The 19,631-nt window shown below is 35.2% G+C and overlaps 1 protein-coding gene across 4 annotated transcripts in view; it reads right to left on the reverse strand.

The window, feature by feature from the left end:
• Positions 1 to 19,631, reverse strand: part of cdkl5 (cyclin-dependent kinase-like 5) — a 115,455-nt gene that overhangs the window by 22,203 nt on the left and 73,621 nt on the right. For 3 of the 4 annotated variants that reach the window (XM_052013972.1, XM_052013974.1, XM_052013975.1), the window contains 6 exons: positions 18,208 to 18,298; positions 14,572 to 14,761; positions 10,992 to 11,072; positions 10,554 to 10,702; positions 7,652 to 8,684; positions 2,127 to 2,228 (listed from right to left, as the gene is read on the reverse strand). In XM_052013972.1, the coding sequence (XP_051869932.1) occupies positions 2,127 to 2,228; positions 7,652 to 8,684; positions 10,554 to 10,702; positions 10,992 to 11,072; positions 14,572 to 14,761; positions 18,208 to 18,298 (1,646 nt within the window). The remainder of the gene's footprint in view (positions 1 to 2,126; positions 2,229 to 7,651; positions 8,685 to 10,553; positions 10,703 to 10,991; positions 11,073 to 14,571; positions 14,762 to 18,207; positions 18,299 to 19,631) is intronic. The other variant, XM_052013976.1, reaches the window with a different exon arrangement.

The following is a 19,631-nucleotide window of genomic DNA, read 5'->3' on the forward strand; positions in this document are numbered from 1 at the left end:
TTTTTAATCTTACATTTTAGCAATTTAAGTATCACCTTATTCAAAAGTTATGCTACACTTCGCAGGAATGATTCACAACTTGTGTGCATGCATCTTCTACATTAATAAATTTTCCTGATGTGGATCATATTCATAATAAATTTTACATCAATTTGAATGCAGAAATGTCATGTGGAAAGCAAGACAACAAGCTTAAATTACTACATTTATTAGATTTCAAATAACAACATGTCAGCACAATGCGATGCACCCTACATCAATAGATGAAGTTGTTATGCCTATAATATCACCATTTTCCATTCACATGAATGTACTGCTTGAAATAGTTTCTCTGGAAAGCCACCAAAATAAACATAAGATTCTTGGAAGTCAAAAAAACTACAGATACTGGAAAACTGAAATAAAAAGAGAAAATGCTGGAAACATCAGAGCAAGGGTCCCAAACTTGGGGTGTTGGCTATTTCTGTATTTGCAAGTGCTGCCAAGCCTGCCTTTGTATTTCCAGCATTCTCTGTTGTTATTTAACAATTTTTGGATTTTTCCAGATTTTTCCAGAATATCTCAAATGAATTCTTTAGGATATTGCTCAGTGAAAAAATTCCAGTTTATAAAGCTCCATTTTCTTTGAGGATGTGATCGAAGTACCTACTGTTAATTTTTTAGCTCTGTACGTGCTATTACCGTGAGGCCCTACCAGTTTAGGCCTCTGTCCTAGTGCAGACACATCCTGGGACCATCTTAATATTCAGAGTCCTTTCCTATCCATTATCACAGATAACAGGATATTGGATATTACTTCCCTCAGTCTAAACATATTCAAGGACACTCAGTCCTAGAACATTATAGTGTTCGATATCTCATTAACATTAAGTTTTATCATTCTGTAGGGACCTCTAGTCATGATTCCAGGACCTCTGACTTGTCAAACCTTTGTAACATCAAGTCCCCATTCCCCTTATCAGATTCAGGAATAACTCAAAAAAACTAATCCAAATATTCTAACTTGAGTGCTAAGAAAAAACCTAGTTTACACCAGGTTTTCCTCAATCACTCCTGATACTACCTGTGGGCCTTTTGTAGCTTTGTCGAGGACACTTTAGGTTCCAACAGTACCAAAGCCCTCTTCTAATACAGTAAATCCCTACATTGCGACTTATTATTTAATTAGTTACCATTTTTGTTGCTTGAACATAGCTTAGCTTGAAAGATGGCTGTCATATTAGTGTTATGCAGACACATGAAGGATTCTACCAAAGTCACTGGTCAATTGTTTTGAAAAACAACAAAATTGTAGAATTTGATCCCCAAAATACAAAAAACCTTAAAATCCAATAAAATAAATAAAATTTAATGAAATTGTTCAAATTCTAATGATGCATTGGGCATTTGTAGCATTCAATTTTCAGTTTACCAGAAACAATGGTAGAAAAGGTATAATATGAAAAACTATTGAAAGCTTGAACACATAAAACAGCAAACTTACATTGGTATTACATATAATAAATTGGGTGATATAGGAACATAGAATCAGGAGTAGGCTATTCAGACTCTCCAGCCTGCTCCACCATTTCATTAGGTAGTGGCTGAAGGGAACTTTATGCATTCTCTCATTTACCTTCCTTATACTTTGATACCTTTAACTAACAAAATAATGTGCATCTTAGCCTTGATGTTCAATTTTACCAGCATCTGCAGCCATTCAGTGCAGAGAATCCAGATTACAACTAGCCTTTACATGACATGATTCTCTGTATCTACCTAGCAGAATTCTATTAACATTTTAAGTACACCAGTTAGATTGCCCCTTAAAGTTCAAAGGAATGCAAATAACATTTTCTCCAAATGTAACTTTCTAAGCTCAATATAATTCCACAGCAAACCCTCCTGTGATAAATTAAGTTGTATGCTGCAGTTTAATTAACATTTTGGTGAGGGAAGTTGGGAGATGGAAAAAAAAGTCATAAAATTCAGGCTCAACATAGTTTTCTTTTGAAAGGATTAATGGATCTCCCTTGGCATTACTAATAGTTTAGCCTCACAGAGAAAGCAGAAAACTGATATTCATTGAAACAAAGCACGACTCCCAAGCTATGGGTTAAAAGCAATGAAAAGTAATTCGGTCTAACCTCAATCTGATGTTGATGGCTATGAAATGACACTGTATTGTCCCTGGTAGAATCTTTGATTGGCGGTCTGCTGTGCTTTCCATCAGTTAAGGATTGCTCCATCTGAAAGTATGATACAGAAATTATCTCAACAGCAAAAATAGAATTATAAAAGGCATAGAGAATAACTGACTTCACTCAGTTTCTGAAAAACTGAACACATTTTAATGACATAATGACTGATAATGACTCATATAACACAGAAAACTTATTTAGAAATTAGACCAGATTAAAAAAAGGAAAATATTGCCCACCATTTGTGATCTATGATGGAATTGCCTTTATGATAATTTCCCTTGTATTTAATCACACTTCCACTTTCCATTTTTACGATATGCTGTTATATGGCCAGAGTAATAGAGTAATATTTACTAATGATTTATTAATAAATATATAATCCCAAGTGATCTGGGTCTGTCAATACATCTTATTCGAATTATAATTGTAAATTTTAGTTCAATATCCACCAGCAACTCAGAATTCATTTTTTGATTATTTAACCTTAATACTTAAAATGTTGCCTTTAGCAGTATTTAAAATGTTTTGCGATACAAAGGCTGTGCAAACTACTTACACCAAGTTTATTGATATTAACACTCTGTGCCAGATTCAAAGCACCCAATACTAAATGTTGCTCTCTGGGAATGCCACAGTTAATCTCTCCCCAATATCAGCAACACCCAGTTTTTCTAACTTTTAATTTCTTGTCCATATCTCCATATTCAAGAATGTAGCATCCATCACTAAGGACCCTCACCATCCAGGACATGCCCTCTTCTCATTACTACCATCGGGAAGGAGGTACTGGAGCCTGAAGACCCACACTCAATGACTCAGAAACAACTTCTTCCCTCCGCCATCAGATTTCTGAATGGTCCATGAACACTACCTCATCATTCCTTTTTGTTTTGCACTCTTTATTTACTTTTGTAATTTATTGTAATTTTATATCTTTGCACTGTACTGCTGCCGCAAAACAATAAATTTCATGTGATAATAAATCTGATTCTGATACTACCATACTTCCTCTCATAACAAATGGCAGATATTTTCTACAAAGATTCTTGCAATATAGCCAGCTGCATGCAATCTTAAAAACTATTTCATTAACTTTATTTCTTTTCAAATCTAATCTGCCTTTGATTAAGGCAAGCTGATTATCTTGGGTAACTTATACCATTTCTATATTCTTAATTTAACTTTTGTTAAGGACTTGAGGTATTGGTCATTTCACCTTTCCACAGGCACTGGCAGGGCTCCTGAGCGCTTCCAGCATTGTTTTTATTTAAGACTTTTGGAATTCTCCAGAATAGCTCAAATGAATTCTTTAGGATATTACCCAGTGAAAAAAAATTCCAAAGGTGTTTGAATAATTGATCTAATTATCTAGTTCCTCACTCTTTTTCTGAAGAACAGCTAACGTTTAGTCCAAGAGTATTTCTTAGTAAAGTAGTTTGGACACAAAAGAATGGAAAAGGATGTAGGATAAGCTACATGCCAATGTGGATGGAGATGAGAGCACAAGGAAAAGCAGATGAAAAGTATTCTGTAAGAAATCAAGATAGGGTACAAATGTGATCAGCTCCAGTGTCAATCAAATAATGTTCCAACTTTGTTGCTCTGGATTCACAAAGGTTGGACGATAATCCACCAAAGGGCTGCAGGTCACCTTGGAACTATTTAACATCTTCCAGTTGTTTCATGTTCTCAACACTGAGTAGAGATCCCCAAAAATTGTTTAATGCTCATTTAAAATTTCAATGTTAACATACCTAATGCAATCCAACCTTTAAAATGTTTTATCAGCAATCATTTATTCTTCTATATCCACACATGTGACAACCTAAGATCAGTTGAAAGACCACTGAATGGGATAGGTCTGTACCACAGAGAGCAGCTGATACAAAATGTAAAAAATGTAATGAAAACCTTGTGTTTTTCAAAATATGTACATCTTTCATATGCAGCAATAAAATTACTTTCTGAAATTATCCAAGAATACTAAAGGATATAAGTTTGTGTCTTGTAAGGAACCTGAGACCACTTTTAGATTTTGATGTGTTCAAAGCATTAACATATGGCTTCTCTCACTGAAGACAAATTATATTTTGAGACGAAAAACAAGAAATGCCTAAGCAATGAAAATGTTGATGGGGAGGATGAAAAGCACAAGTTGGTTTTGTACAAGACTACCAATCAATACCTTTGATTAACTGAACACTGCCTGGAGTACAAGGACATCACTGCTTCTTCAGCAACTCTGAGGACATGAGGCTTTGTAGGAGTTAGATCTTCCACGTTAACTAGGAAATAGTTCATAAGCTGTTGGCTTATAATCTTAATGTGGCAGAGAAACTGAGGCAATGGTTGTACAGCCACCTTTGGTTAGCCTATAAGGGAGTAATGTATACAATTATGTTCATCTCATTTTAAGGAGGATGTGCAGATCCTAGAGAGGTTCAGGAAAAAAAAAGCTAAAATAGTTCCATAAATGAGCTGTAAGGTTGGACTGGAGAAGGCATGTTTGTTCTCCTTGGAAAAAAAATTGCTGAGAAGCATTTCAATTGAAGTGTACAAAAACACATCTGGTTTAAACAATGAAAATCGAGAAAAGTTGCTCCTGTTAACAGATGATGATTCTGAGACAAGCAGTACAAATTTAAAATTTTGGGCAGAAGATACAAAGGGGACGTGAATAAAAAAGTTTCTTTTAAAGTGTGATAATTATCTGGTATTCAATGCTTGGAGGAGTGGTCGAAATATAATCAGTTGCTGCTTTCAAAAGACAATTGAATAGGTGCTGATAGAGAAGAGCATGCAAAAGTCTGGAAGAAGAGTTAGGGAATGGGTTTGAAGGGATCGCTCCATCAAGAGTAGGCATAGATCTGTTATACTGAATACCCTCTTTCTGTATGAAAATAATTCCATGATTCCACATCAAAACAAATATTAATTGCATATCCAACAACTGGGTTCCCACAGTGTTTTGAATGCAGCAAAGGTACTGGGCTGTCATCAAATACAGGAGGATGAACTGTGGTAGGTTGAGATATCTTATGCAGAAAAAGGTGGTGGAAAGCCCTAAATACCAATATGAAAAAGGACTTCAGATAATCCATCACATGGTGGACTTGTCCATCAATTTCTTTATGTGGGTAATATAATAAAATAGTTTGAAATTCAAATACCAATGTGCCTTGTTACCTTTATTAACTGAGCTAGTGGTCAACTACAGAATGCTGATAAATAAGAGGAAGTAAATGCTCAAGACCTAGTATTTTGAGAATGATTATGCCATGCTAGAGACAAAAAACAGAACAAAACATTCCAAGACAAAGACAACAACATTAGAAAAAAGTACACTCTCTCTAAAAGAAATATCTATACATTTGGAATAGAAGGTGACAAAACAGTCAAGTTCAGATAAACAAAACTATAAAATGCTGCCTACTTCATCTTTCTTTGAAGTATAATATGAAGATAACATCAAAATCTGAAGACAACTGACTGTTTTGCGGAGATTAGTTATTATACGACTGCATAAAATTTGCAAAATCTTTGTATGCCTCAAAATCAAGAAACAAAAATATCACATCTACTAAGTTACAGACCAATGAGAAATGCTGTGAAGCAGAAAATCAAGTTTCCAACAACTAATGTTGGTATAAGATACTGTCTTCTCTGCTTTACCTTGAGTAAGAGAAAAAACAAAGTAACAACCAGTAAAAAAACATTAAAAATTAATAATTGATTGGGTACTTGCTCACAAACCAAAACTACAGAACATAGGATTAGGCACTGAAATCATCTTTGAAAAGGTAAATTAAGGCATTAGTCAATAACCTAACAAAGAACTCCTAGAAGATGATCTCATCTGTGAAGATGTGCAATGCTTGGCCAAAACTGGTAAAATAAAGCTACCGCCAGCTATGTTCACAACAGACATTATTGCAGCCACATGCAGGACTGCGATAATACCTATTGAATTAATCATTCTTGGAATAAATTGTATTGCTTTATTATAACTTCCAGAGACTTAGTATGAATTTTTAAGGTTTATAATTCACATATTGGACATTCTATACCTTAAGATTTGTTTTGGGATTAAAATTTACCAGCAATTTCAGAAATTTTAGATCTGAACATAAATACATGTAGAGTGCCTTTATTCTCTGAGAATGAGCATAATATACCAAAAGGTTTTAGTGACAAATTTCACTTTTAAAATGTCAATGAAAATTATACAGATACGATCATGTGCAGGCAGTTGGAATTACTTAAATTTGGCATCATGGTCGCACAGACAGTGTGGGCCAAAGGGCCTGTCCTGTGAAGTACTGTTCTATGTTTTTACTGAAGTAAGAGGGAAACTTTCTGGTTTAGTTCCATGCTTAATTGGGATGAACTAAAGCCTTTATTATAAGCATGCAAATAAATGAACGTTACAACATTTCAATTTCAACTTAGCCTGTTCTCACTGCCCACAAGTGTACAATTCCAGTGACAAAAATGGTCACTGTCCCCTGAACCTGCCTGCCTGCACTGCTGCCACCACCATGACAAATTATCCCCCATCAGAAAGAACAACAGTTGGCTGTATATATGGAATGATTTAATAAAACAGTTTTCCAAATAAAAAATGCTCAGTTATCACAAAGTCTAGAATGGACATTTTGTTTAAATCAATGAATTATCTTCATGGACAAAATTTTAAAATTTACTTTACCCTAAATGAATTTTTTTTTAAGTTCAGATCTGACTTCTACAATATACCTAGATTTGATAACTCCTTGTCCAAATAGTCAAGTTGCCTCTAATGCCCACCTTGACCATATGCTGGAAAAGGAACTGCCAAATTAGCTCATCCAAATTCATACTTGCTTCAGCAGTGAGTTACCACAACTTCTGCTTGCATTCTAAACACATCCCAGTTCAGGCCAGAAATTGAGCAGAGATGTAGGATCAGAACTATATTGTCCCATCCCATTACACTCAACATCAATGTTCCATTGTTTCACCTCATCATTTCATTCTGTTATACAGAAAAACTTGTTGCCAAGCAGTCTCCTTTCCTCTGGAGAATATATTGATGTCTATGCACATTTCCAAAGCTATTATTCAGTAACATTTCTATAGGGTATTGTTTCCATCAGCTATGAATAATTTCATTAAACTGAGAACTCATTTTGTGAATTTGAAAAGAAGCAGATTGTTTCAACCATTCACAATAGTTGATCAAGTCTAAGCACAGCAGCAATCAATAATACCATAGAATTGGCACTGAAAATAAAAATTCTATAGGTCACCAATAAAATTTAGGAACATTGTTATTTTACCAAATGATAACACTTGCTTCTTTAGTGTGCAGAACTATAATGAATCTGAAAAACCAGAATAGTTTTGTATGTTTCACTACTTACAGTTAAAAATAGATCAATACAAGCACTATTCTGATTCAAAATCACCAGAGCAAAGTTAACACTGACCCCAGGAGTTTCAGCAAAATCCTCACGAGAAGAGCCCAAAGAACCTCTATTGAGAGACGTCCGAGCATGTTGCATTTGAGGAGATAACATCTGTAAACTATTTGTCCTAGTAGGCATTCCCTGTCCCACACTTCCAGAGCTAATTTCAGATACTTGTTTCCTTGGAATATACATAGAATGTCTCTGTGAACGTGATTTGGAGGCATAAGGACTGGGATAATTTAGATCAAAAGGAAAAGACTCATGTGGAGCAGATGCTGAATGTGAATGACCCCCTTCAAGATGGCTAGCAGGAACCTTTAGCTCATCTTCATTAGTTGAATGTCTCGTAGATGGTTTGCGAGTTTCTAGACCTTTACTCATAGCTGGAGGATTCTGTGCTGGCCTGTTCTCATTGGGTCCAGTTGATAAAGTATTGTTTGAAGCAGTGAGTTCCAAGCAGCTTGAAGGAAAATACCTGGATGACTGATCCTCCCCATGCACTTTCATTTCATTAAGGTTTCCAACTGACCTTGAATCACTCAATGTCCTGTATGATTTGGATGGTGTTAAAGCTGCCGAGTTCTTTGATTGTTGCGACACAGAACCTTGCACTGGTTCTATGTAACTATGACGGTTGGGTTTTTCAATTGGCAGAGTTCCAGTTTTATTTTGTGGCATTTCTACAAATGAGTGCCGATTCTGCTGTGATTTTGTATTAGGTTTTAAATATTTTGCACCAGGACCTTCCACAATCTTCTGATCAGCCTGGAAATCAGTTTTAGTCTTTGCATGTGCTTCCTTGGATGCTAGGCGTGGACTAGGAAGAAGTGGTAAGTTAGTATTGGCAAAATCCTTGCTACCAGAGAGATTCTGTTTGGTCTGTTGATAGTCCGGTGAAGGAATGAGGGCAGGGCTGTGTGGGGCAGAACTTTCACAGGAAAGGCTATCATGTTGATTGCTGTCGTCACCTCGCTTAATATTGACACCTAGATTCTGCTGATCTCTGCTATCTGATCTAGTAGATAGTGATGTACTTTTGCTGCTGTGATTTCTGAAAAACAGAAGCCATATTTCCAATTACTGAAGAAAATAATATTTTATAGTAATTTATATAATATTTTATCTGCTCTTGCCCATGATCTAATTTTGACAGAACTACTTCAAAAACAATTTTTATTTATTGCATCAAAACTTTCCTTATTGGTAGAATTATGCAGCAAAACTTTCCTTATTGGTAGAACTATTAAACAAAATAATTGATGCATAGTTATAATGGGATAAGAGGAAAATAAGCTTTTGGTCAAAAGGCAGATTTTAGGGGGAAAAAAGGTAGAGAAGCAAAGATTTTTTAGGTAAGGAATTACAGTGTTTGAATTTTTTTTTTACTTATTCACTTATGGGCTGGCATTTACTTCCCATACCTAACTGCTCATAAATTAAAGCCAGTTAAGAATCAATCACATTGCTCTGGGTAATGACAACAGACTTTCTTCCCTGAAGAATACTGGTGAACCAGAGTGATTTTTGCTGAGACTAATTTTTTTTTGCCAGATTTAATTAACTGATATCCCAGCTGTACTGGTGGGGTTTGAACCAGCATTTCCATATCAACAGACCAATCTCTGGGTATTAACTACAATACTACATATCCCACCAGTGACAGATGAAGGAATAACTGTCAAAACCACAGCTTCCAGCTCATAAACTGGAGATCAGTTCTGTAATTAAATGCAGAAATCTGTAAAACATAAATTTATACAATTGTCCTTGCATCAGTTCTCCCTTGTCAATAGGATCAATACCAAATTTTTTGAAAAATACGAAGGCACTTACCCAGTAGCTTGGTCAAATAAACTTTTAAGTTTAGTCTCAATGGCAATGAGATAGACCAAGGTATTTATAGAATTCCAGAGAAATGGACAATGACAGCTAAAGGCATGATTCCATTGTAGAATGGAGAGAAGGAAGGATACACAAAGAAAAGTAGAATGTAGTTAATGAAAAGTTTACAACGATTGAGGAAGGGAGGCAAGTGGATGATGTGCAAAAGGGTGCAAAGCCAGGAAGATACTTAGATTACAAGAATGAAGTTTTTCATTTGGTTTTGGAGTCTGGGAATCAATAAAGGACAAAGCTGATAGAAGAGAGTGGCACGATGCATTATAGAAAACAATGGATCAAGAGAAGTTTACAGAGTCTGAATGATGGGAATTTGGCTGGAAAAAAAACACAATAAAGTCAGATCTGTAGCTGACAACCATAAAAAATGGCTTCAGTCACAGATGAAATTAGGTGGGCCACCTGATTTTACGGAAGTGTAATTAGGCAAACTTTGTGGCAGAAAGTACCATGTAAAAGAAACTCAGCTTCCTGAGACTGAAGGCTAAGTTGGGAAAGAATTGGTTCAAACTCAGTCAATGCTGGGAAAGAGAGTTGACCAGTTGAAAGAATTTTCAGTTGTGGGTCAAGGCAGATTTTTTTCCTAATCTTCACAGTGCTTTAACAAAAGAAAAATTGTCACTCATCCAAGACTAAATTTCATACAAGGTCAGACAACAGGTAAGAAAGCAGTACAGGAGATGTGGGGAAGAGTTGAAAACTGATTCTGACAGCTTGAATGCCAAAGAAGGAAGAGTGTGCAAGATTTCTGAGAAAAAAAGTTGGAGAGTCTGGGACACTATGTAGTTCAGGAACAGTTTACAATCATCAATGTAAGGGGGACAGAGGGGTATTAGATTAAGATGGGGCAAGAGGGTGTTAAGCAGCTATTATCTTTCATATTTAAAATAATCCTTCAGTGACAAGCAACTTTATCAAAGGAGAACAAGGCACGACATTGAGATGGTCCACAAAACATTATTTTAAAAAATCAGCACATTAGAGGCAAGATTGCATTTTTATAACAAAGTATTACTTTTACCTATTTTCTGCATGATGAGGTTTCCTTTTAGTTACCCGTGTAGGGGAAGTGCCACTAGACCTATCCAAAAGTCTCTGGGTCTGGAAAGCAGTGTGGTTCAAGCACTGTTCTGTTAGGTATCTTTCAGATGGATTCAGTTTCAGCAAATTCTTTGAGGAAAAAAACAAAACTGACAATACATGTATATCCACATGGAATGCTCTACACAATTAGTTAATATTTTTGTCCATGACATATTACCAGAGATATCAGTTGATGTTTAATTTGAATTGAAAAATGCACACCACTTAGAGAAGATTATCTTTGTGAATATCCATTAAGGATGCAAAGAAATTATGATAAATGCTTGTTTCATATTTCTTGGAACCATAATGCTTTTGGATTGGCCAGAACTATACAAACTGCAAAAAAAAGAAATACCACATTACAGTTTCATACCTTCATGAGGTCTAGCATAACTCCACTAATAACACCAAGGTATCTTCTCTCCAGAGTTTGAGGGTGGTTTACAGCAGGAAACTATAAGCAAAAGGGTTAATCGAATCATATTTTTGCAAGAAAAGCATAAAAAGACACATTTATATTTAATTAAAAATATTGCATGGCATTTCAAATCTTTGTTAAAATTCATACAATGACACAACATAGAATTAAAATAATTAAGAAAGCTTCTTGTCTATTAACTAATAAAATTATCAGTTAATAGTACTAAACTATTTTCTTTTAATTTTTGCTTCAAGAAGTCATAACTGCACAACTTATATAGAGAAACAAACTTAAATATAGTTATACAGCTGGTCAAAATGTTCCACTTATACAGGAGCTGTGATTGCTCCAGAATCATTTAGCATTCCGAATTATGTTACCAGTGTTATACCACTGTTTAATTCAGAAGTTTACTTGACCACATGAGCAAAGTTACTCTCCTCAAGCGGGATTATGAAATAGTTTACTGAAATTTTCTAACAGAATATCAAGATTTATATTAGGATTTCAAGATATATAATTAACATTTCAGCAAGAAACTATAACTTCCATCATGCAGCATCCTTTCATCTTAACAGCAAAACTAGTGTTGGGAAAGATAAATAAGCATACCTTATAATCAGAGTTTTTACTTAAAATATTGCAGAATCACAGTGCAAAGGAGGTAGCATTTAATCAATCATATCTGTGTAGGCTCCTTAAAAGAGTTGGCACAGCCTTGTAAATTGTTTCTTTTCAAATTTCTATCTTTGTAATTTTGTAGTAAATCTACTTCCACCAGATTTTCATGTCAAACATTCCATATTGTACACATAATTATTCCCATCTCTTTCTTGGTTATTTTTCCAATTATATTAAAAAAGTTCTCCAACATGCAGAAAGATCTCCTCTCCATCATCTGTTAGAATTCCTCAATTTTGAACACCTCCTAAACTTTCATCCAAGGACAATTTGGCTTCAGCAAATTCTCTGCATAATTGAAGTCCCTCAAACTTGATCCTTGTAAATCCCTAAGACCTTGGTATGCTTCCAAAATTGGTCATTACTTCCCTTCAGTGATTTAAAGTTTACCATAACCCTTGCTTTTGTGTTCTATACCTCTGTATACAAAACTAAGTATCCTTTTTGTTCTTTTTTTTTCTGAATAGTTTCCCAACTTATCCTGCCACTTTCAAGGATTTGTGTGTGTTAACTCCAGCTGTTGCCAATCCCGTAGGCTTTTTAAATTTTTTAATTATTGCAACTATTCTTACGCTACTAACCAAATGCATCAATCCACATGACCATGTTTTAAATTCCACCTGTCATGTTCTTGACCATTCAGCTGTCTATGTTCGAGTTTACTACTATCATCCTCACCATTTACTAAATTTCCAAGCTGTGTATACAGGTTGTCCCACGTTACGAATGCCCGACATATGGACACCCGTACATATGAACTAGCTCCCATAATATTATTAAATTCAGAAGTCCACCGTACGAATGGCAGAACTAGTTTCCTCTCCCTTTCCACTTCTAATAATTGTTCTTTCTTTTCAGTCTTAAATGCTGTTGATGCCATTCATTACAATACTGTGGATCTATGGTTATCACATTGAGTGATTTTTGTGTATTGTCTAATTTATGGATAAAATCAATTCAGGGATATCCCTAAAAATGGAACCCATTCATTACCGAGGGATGGCCTAGAATGTGAAAAAGTGAAACTAAGCCATTTTTATTACACCCAGGTCACTAAAACACATCAAAATAAGCAGTGGCCCTAACACCTGGCCCTGGAGTGCACTTCTATGCCTTCAAATCAGAAAAACAACTATCCTTTGCTATTCTCTGCTCCATCTCTTTCTCAATATTTAATCCACTATCACTGCCTTTGAATCCCATGGTTTTAAATTTGGCTAACAAGTTTATTTTGCTACAACTAATCAAACACCTTTTGCAAGTCCTTATAAAAAATTATTAATCCTCACAAAATTCAATTCTTTGTTTTAAGTTCACCATACAACTCAATCAAGGTTGTGGGACACAAATTGCCTTCCATGTGATTGCTCTTATTTACCATATTGTCACAAACAACAATTAATTTAGTCCTTGATTAGGGTCTCCAGGGGTTTCCAGACCACCAGGCTGATGTCCCCTGGTTTATGCCCCTTGCATTTTCTGAGCTGGGATGAATCACTTGCACCCCATTGCTCTGTCAGGACTTCCATAACTAAGACAGACAAAAACTGTGGCCATTTCCACATCCACCTCCCTCATCAACTATATATCCCATACGGACAAGGTAGCTTCTACCAAAATGATGTTTTAACATCGAATTATGTTTACCATCAACATATATGTCAGGGCAAAGGAAGAAAACTTTACAGTAAACACAAACTGCAAAATGCTAGCTTTACTTTTAAAATCCAATTTTTTCCAAATTCAGGGCAGTTTTCATTTATGATTAGAACTCATCAGGATTAAAATACATTTTTAATTGTTCAGTTAACATACAGCATGCTTGTTCATGCATGATAGAAGCTGGTAGCTGGTGTCTGTCTAAAGATAACAAGGCATGCCTTGGTCAGTGAGTTTCATAACTCATTGCCTGCACAACATGGCTAGTTTCTGTGTTATGTAGGAATGACTTGCCTTCTCTTTGTTTACATTGTTACAAATATTACAAAGAAAAAATAAGAAAGAATATTGTTAAATATAACTTTGGCAGGTGTAATACAACATATTCTGGGATCATTTAATGGTAATTTGGAATGAAAGCTGTTTAAGTTATGATTTACAGTACTGAAATATTTGCCAAAATGATTTATTGTACTTTGTGACCCTGCTACCCCCCACAAAACAAAGCAGAACTGTTTTAGTATTGGCAACATCATTCTTTAATACCAAGCATTTTTTTATTCTTTTTGATGTGGTGTAAATTGGCAGGCAATAGATTACAGAAGTGAACTCATAATATTTTGCCTGACATGTCAATTGATGGCCTTAATTGGGCTCCTTTTGTAATAAAAATCTGACCATTCTTGGGTTACATTGCACGTTTAACAGGTGGCGAACGTTTTTCCTAAATTGCAGTGGCTGGATATAACAATAATAAAAAAAATGTTAATAATGCCCTCTTCGAGAAGAATTCAAATTTTTGTTTGGAATATGCTTTTGATGATGACAATGATGGAATCAGCATTAAAACAAACATGAACGAGATGGGTGCAGTAATGGTGTAAATTATGTATGTAACTAAAGCCAATATTAATAGAGCAAAAATATTCAATTGCAATTATTTTAATCAATCAGCACTCCTAACAATTAGTGATTCCAGTGATGTCTGCATCTAAATATATATATTTTACAGTTTCAAAGTAACAAGACCAATAAACATAATCCAATCTTCTCCGCTTTGCATTTAGAAAACTGCACCTTAAAGTATTTGATTAGAAGAGTTTAACATTTAGCCTTAAAAAAAGGTAATTTGCATAGAATTCTTCCTAGATCTTGAATCTTAGTTTGATTTCAATATTTTTAAACAGTATACCCGTAGGCCGTGAAAACGAGGATTACTGTAAAACAGCTTCATCTGCTCAGATGGCAGTGGTCCCAAAACTCTCTGAATTGTGTAAAGTTGATCTATTTCACTCTCTCCTGGAAAAAGTGGCTGTCCATCACTTAGTTCTCCAAGAATGCAGCCCACAGACCACATGTCAACAGCCTTTCCATATGGAGCTCTGCAAAGGAAGGGTGGAAATATAAAATAACAAAATGACATTGTGTGTCATATTACAAAAGCATAGCTTTTCCTTGATCTTCTTTTGGGGGTGGGGGGTGGGGCTTGGGGATGAAGCAATAGGTGGGAGAAAGAGCCTGTTAAGATGATGACAATTACCAAAGTATAACATTTGAGAATTTTGTGTTTCAATATTAACTCCTACTCTTAAACTTCAGAGAGTATTGGCTCATTCTACTTGATCCTTCCTTATACAACCACTCTAATACTCAAATCACTTGCATCTATATTGTACTACCTCCAAGGCAAATATATTGCAAGTATATAAAGCAAAACTGAATACAATATTCCAGATGTGGTTTGTGGCCAATGCAGCTTTGTCTACATCGGCCTGACTCTGCAACCCACTTGCAAGAAAGGGCAATAAACCTTTTAATTTCCCCATTTGCTTGCTGTATCTTCATGTTTACTTCATTCTTTGTGTTTCAGCACTCTCTGGACACCATTTACACATTTATCACCATTTTTAACATGTTCTTTTTCTATACTTACTATCAAAAAAAGATAACCTCATACTCTTCCACATTATGATCCATCTAGCATTTATCCGCCCAGTCACTTAACCTGACCATATCCTTTGGCAGGTTCTTTGCATGCTCCATAGTTTATTTTCCGTTAGTGTTGTATTGTCAATATAGTACACTATCTACTTTCGCACAAGTTATTAGAGTACAAATAGCTAAGTGCCTCATATCAATTTGCAGTGCTCTACTAGTAACAGTCAGTCAATCTTAAAATAACCCATTTATTCTTGATCTCTTTTTCTGCCCCTTAATTCATCCCCATGATGTGTTATTACATTACATCAACTTCATATGCTACATTTGGTTGGAACTTGCACATTTTGAAAATCCAGATATGCCTAATACATTGGTGCCCCTTACCTATCCTGTTGCATACATCCTCATTAAAAAAAAATCCATCCATGACAACTATGATTTCCCTTCCATAAAATAATGTTGACTCTTCTCAACAAAAAAAAATTCAGCAAGAATTTCAGCAATTTTTCCCCAACAACAAATATCAAGATATGGTTTTCAATTCCATATTTTGTTTCTTAGCCTTTCCAAAAAACTGCTGTTACATTTGTTATCTTCCAATCTATTGCAACCATTCTAGAATCAAGGGAATTTTGCAAAATTGTAACTGACGTAGTCATTTCGACAGCCACCTCTCTTAGAACTCCAGGATGTGGACAATCTGGTCCAAATGATTTGTTAGCTTTGAGTCCCCTTTATTTAGAGTCATACAGCACAGAAAAAGACCCTTCGGCCCAACTTGTCCATGCCAACCAAGACGTCTTTCCAAGCTGGTCTGATTTGCCTGTGTTTGCCCCATATCCTTTTAAACCTTTTTGTTCCATGTACCTGTCTAACTGTCTTTTAAATATTGTAACTGTACCCGCCTCTACAGCTTCCTCTGGCAGCTTGTTCTGTACACCCACCACTCTCTATATGAAATACTTTCTCCTCAGGTCACTTTTAAATCTTTCCCTTCTCATCTTAAAATTATATCCTCTAATTTTAGACCACTCTACCCTGGGGAAAAAGACTGTGACCATCCACCTTATCTATGCCCCTCATGATTATTTCTCAAATGTCTTTTTGTTACTAACGTTTATTAATTTAAGTTCCTTATTCTTTTTAAACCATTGGCTATCCATTTTTACTGCTATTTTTATAGATTCTTTCACAATGAATTAACAGTATCATTTTTCTTTTAAACAGCATACCCATTTTCTTTGATGCCTATTAAATTCCCTTCTAGACAGACAGCCATGTTTTTAAAGGCACTTACAACTTTCATTTATACTTCTTTTTCACTGGCTCTCATATTTTGTCTTCACCCTTTTTATTATTCTGCTGGTTCCTAAAAGTCTTCCAGTCTTCAGGTTTATTGCTGTCAATGTCATATACCGCTTACACTAATCCAATGATATCCTTTACCTCTTTAGTTAGCCATGGAAGGATCACATTTCCCATAGCATTCCAATCTTTCAACAGAATGTGAAGAAGTATGAAATAGTTTCTAAAATGGTTTTGTTTGTCTGTCTATCTCTAAACATTTATTCTATTTTTCCAATTTACCTTAGCTAACACATTGCTCATACCTGTGAAACAGGCTTTACTTTATATTTAAGCATTTCAGTTTCTGCCTAAGATGTGTCCATTTGGAACTGAATTTCATTCTATTCATAATATGAAGGCTTTTCCATAAAGGGTCCATGCAAAGGCATTGCTACTTCACACTGTAAACACTGGCTGGCAGCTCTGACTAAGATGAATGGATAAATATAACACATCTTGTTATTAAACATATCCAATTAAAGGAATTTGATGTTTTAGTTAGATCCAGGATACATAACATCATGAGCAATCATTTCCTGAAATAAAACTATCCCATTATATCTTTGTCATTCATCAAATATTCATACTTCAGCTCTATGTTGAGCAAAAAGAATTTCTCCAAGTTGAAGCAAAGCCAGTAGTATATCAAGGGATATTATCTTTTTTCTTTCATGCAAGTTTCTTTTTTGTGATTAATCTTTTCCTAAGTATTAATATGAAATGAACATGCAAGTCAGCTCTCTTCCCACTTGTACATAGGGTTTAGTATCAGGATAAACATTTAAAAATAAGTAGACGTGTGTCTCACAGAAGGTATCAACTCTAAATTAAACTTATAGACTCAATAAGCCAGCTGTTGAAAGACTTTGTTTTACAATCGCCTTTTCCTGGGTCTGAAAAATCTGGTAAGGTATTTCACAAATTACTGTTGTCTGTATGAGACCCCCTGGGTTAATACCCAGTTGCCATAATATGTCAATTAACCAGGTATAAAGTCAGGTTTCATTTTCTATCAAACATCATCCAGGAAAACAGCCGAAAGGAAAACAACAAATAACCAAGCTGAAGAAGGGTATTATGGATACCATCACAAATCGTCCATCCTTAAAGGTTCATCTAGTCAAAAACCCCCATCATGTAACTATGCTCTAGTACAAAATATTACTATTTCTTTGCAAAATCATATTTTGCTCCCATCTTTTGTCAAAATTGTTTTAAAAATAAACTTTACACCAATTACAAAGTTTACTTGGAGAACTGTGTATGGCATATTCCTTTCTTTGAGTACCTGATCAGCTAGAGCAAAGCAGACCATATTCTGCAAGTGAAAACCTTTCTCATCTTATGTTAATATCTGTGTCCATCAGCAGAATTCTATAACTATTTAGGTACAAAAACAATAAGTTTTCTAATCCACCACACCCCTCAAAGGATTGCCGATATTTCAATTTTTGATCATTTATCTTTAACAAATCCAATGAAGCTATCTGATATTTGACAACAACCTAGCAATAGATAATTGTGCAGCTGCCCAACTTACCCAAGCAGTAGCTCAGGTGAACGATACCACCTAGTGGCCACATATTCTGTGTAATTTGCATTGCTGCCCTCTGACAAGTTCCGAGCAAATCCTGTCATTGTAAGAAACTAAAATGTAGGCATGTTACATATCAACATAGTCTTCAGATCCTGAAGATAAATAATTAACAATGTAAAATTTCAAGATAAGATACAAAAATTCTTTCATCGAAATAGAATTCAGGGTTGTTACCAGGATTCCAATAGAACATAATTGTGCAAAGGATTTTTTTCCTACAAACTCATTGTAGACAAATTCACTCAGATTCACATTTACTCTCAATAAATGTTAAACATTTTAGTCAAAAACTTAACTTGCTACAGGATAGGGATAGACAAGAGGAACTGGATTGGAAGCTGGGTGAGAAGAATTGTAATAAAGGCAGTCTTGCTTACTTATGTTTGGGAATCTCACACATGACATCTATGGATATCTCATTTTCATGTGCTGGGCTCCAAGTGTTATTGTGGTAAATTCTACAATTTGTGTATATAAATCATTTTTTTAATATGATGATCAATAAAAACAACCAGCATGTTTATTTGCATGTTCCCAATATTTTGGATATGAAGATATTACAATTTCAGTAAAGTAGGCATAGGCTGCTGATTTTTTATATACACAGAAGTTTCATATTTTCATGATGCAATTTACTGTATCAGAGACATAAAGTGGGATTTGAAGTCAGTACATCCAACCCCCTGATCCAAAAAAATATAAAGTTCTTTTTCAAGGTAGAGAGATTGAATTAATCTCTTTAAGAATGTGATAATCTTGGAATTGCATGGATCTTGTAGTGAAGATACCAAAACAAATAAAATTAAATTAATTCAGATGAACTACCTGCAAGATAATAGCTCTTAAGAAGGGTGCAACCATTAGAATACCCAAAGGAGGACTAACAGCTGTGATGACAACAACAATGCCTATGGAGATGCTCACTGCCTTGATAAAGTAGCCAACATAATCAAAGACCCCTCCCACCCTGGACATTCTCTCTTCTCCCCCCTCCCCTCGGCAGAAGATATAAAAGTCTGAAAGCAAGTACTACCAGGCTCAAGGACAGCTTCTATCCTGCTATAATAAGACTATTGAATGGACCTCTTGTATGATAAGGTGGACTATTGACCTCACAATCTACCTCATCATGGCCTTGCACCTTATTGTCTGTCTGCGCTGCACTTTGTCTAACTGTAACACTATATTCTCCATTCTGTTATTGCTTTTCCCTTGTACTACCTCAATGTACTCATCTGAAGAAATGATCTGTACAGATTGCATGCAAACCAAAGTTTTTCCACTGTACCTCAGTACATGTGACAATAATAAATGCAGAAGAGACTGACCAAATCTGTCTCCTATCTAAGAACGGCATAGTGCCACAG

This window comes from Pristis pectinata, chromosome 4 (genome assembly GCF_009764475.1).
Source record: "Pristis pectinata isolate sPriPec2 chromosome 4, sPriPec2.1.pri, whole genome shotgun sequence".
Taxonomy (NCBI): domain Eukaryota; kingdom Metazoa; phylum Chordata; class Chondrichthyes; order Rhinopristiformes; family Pristidae; genus Pristis; species Pristis pectinata.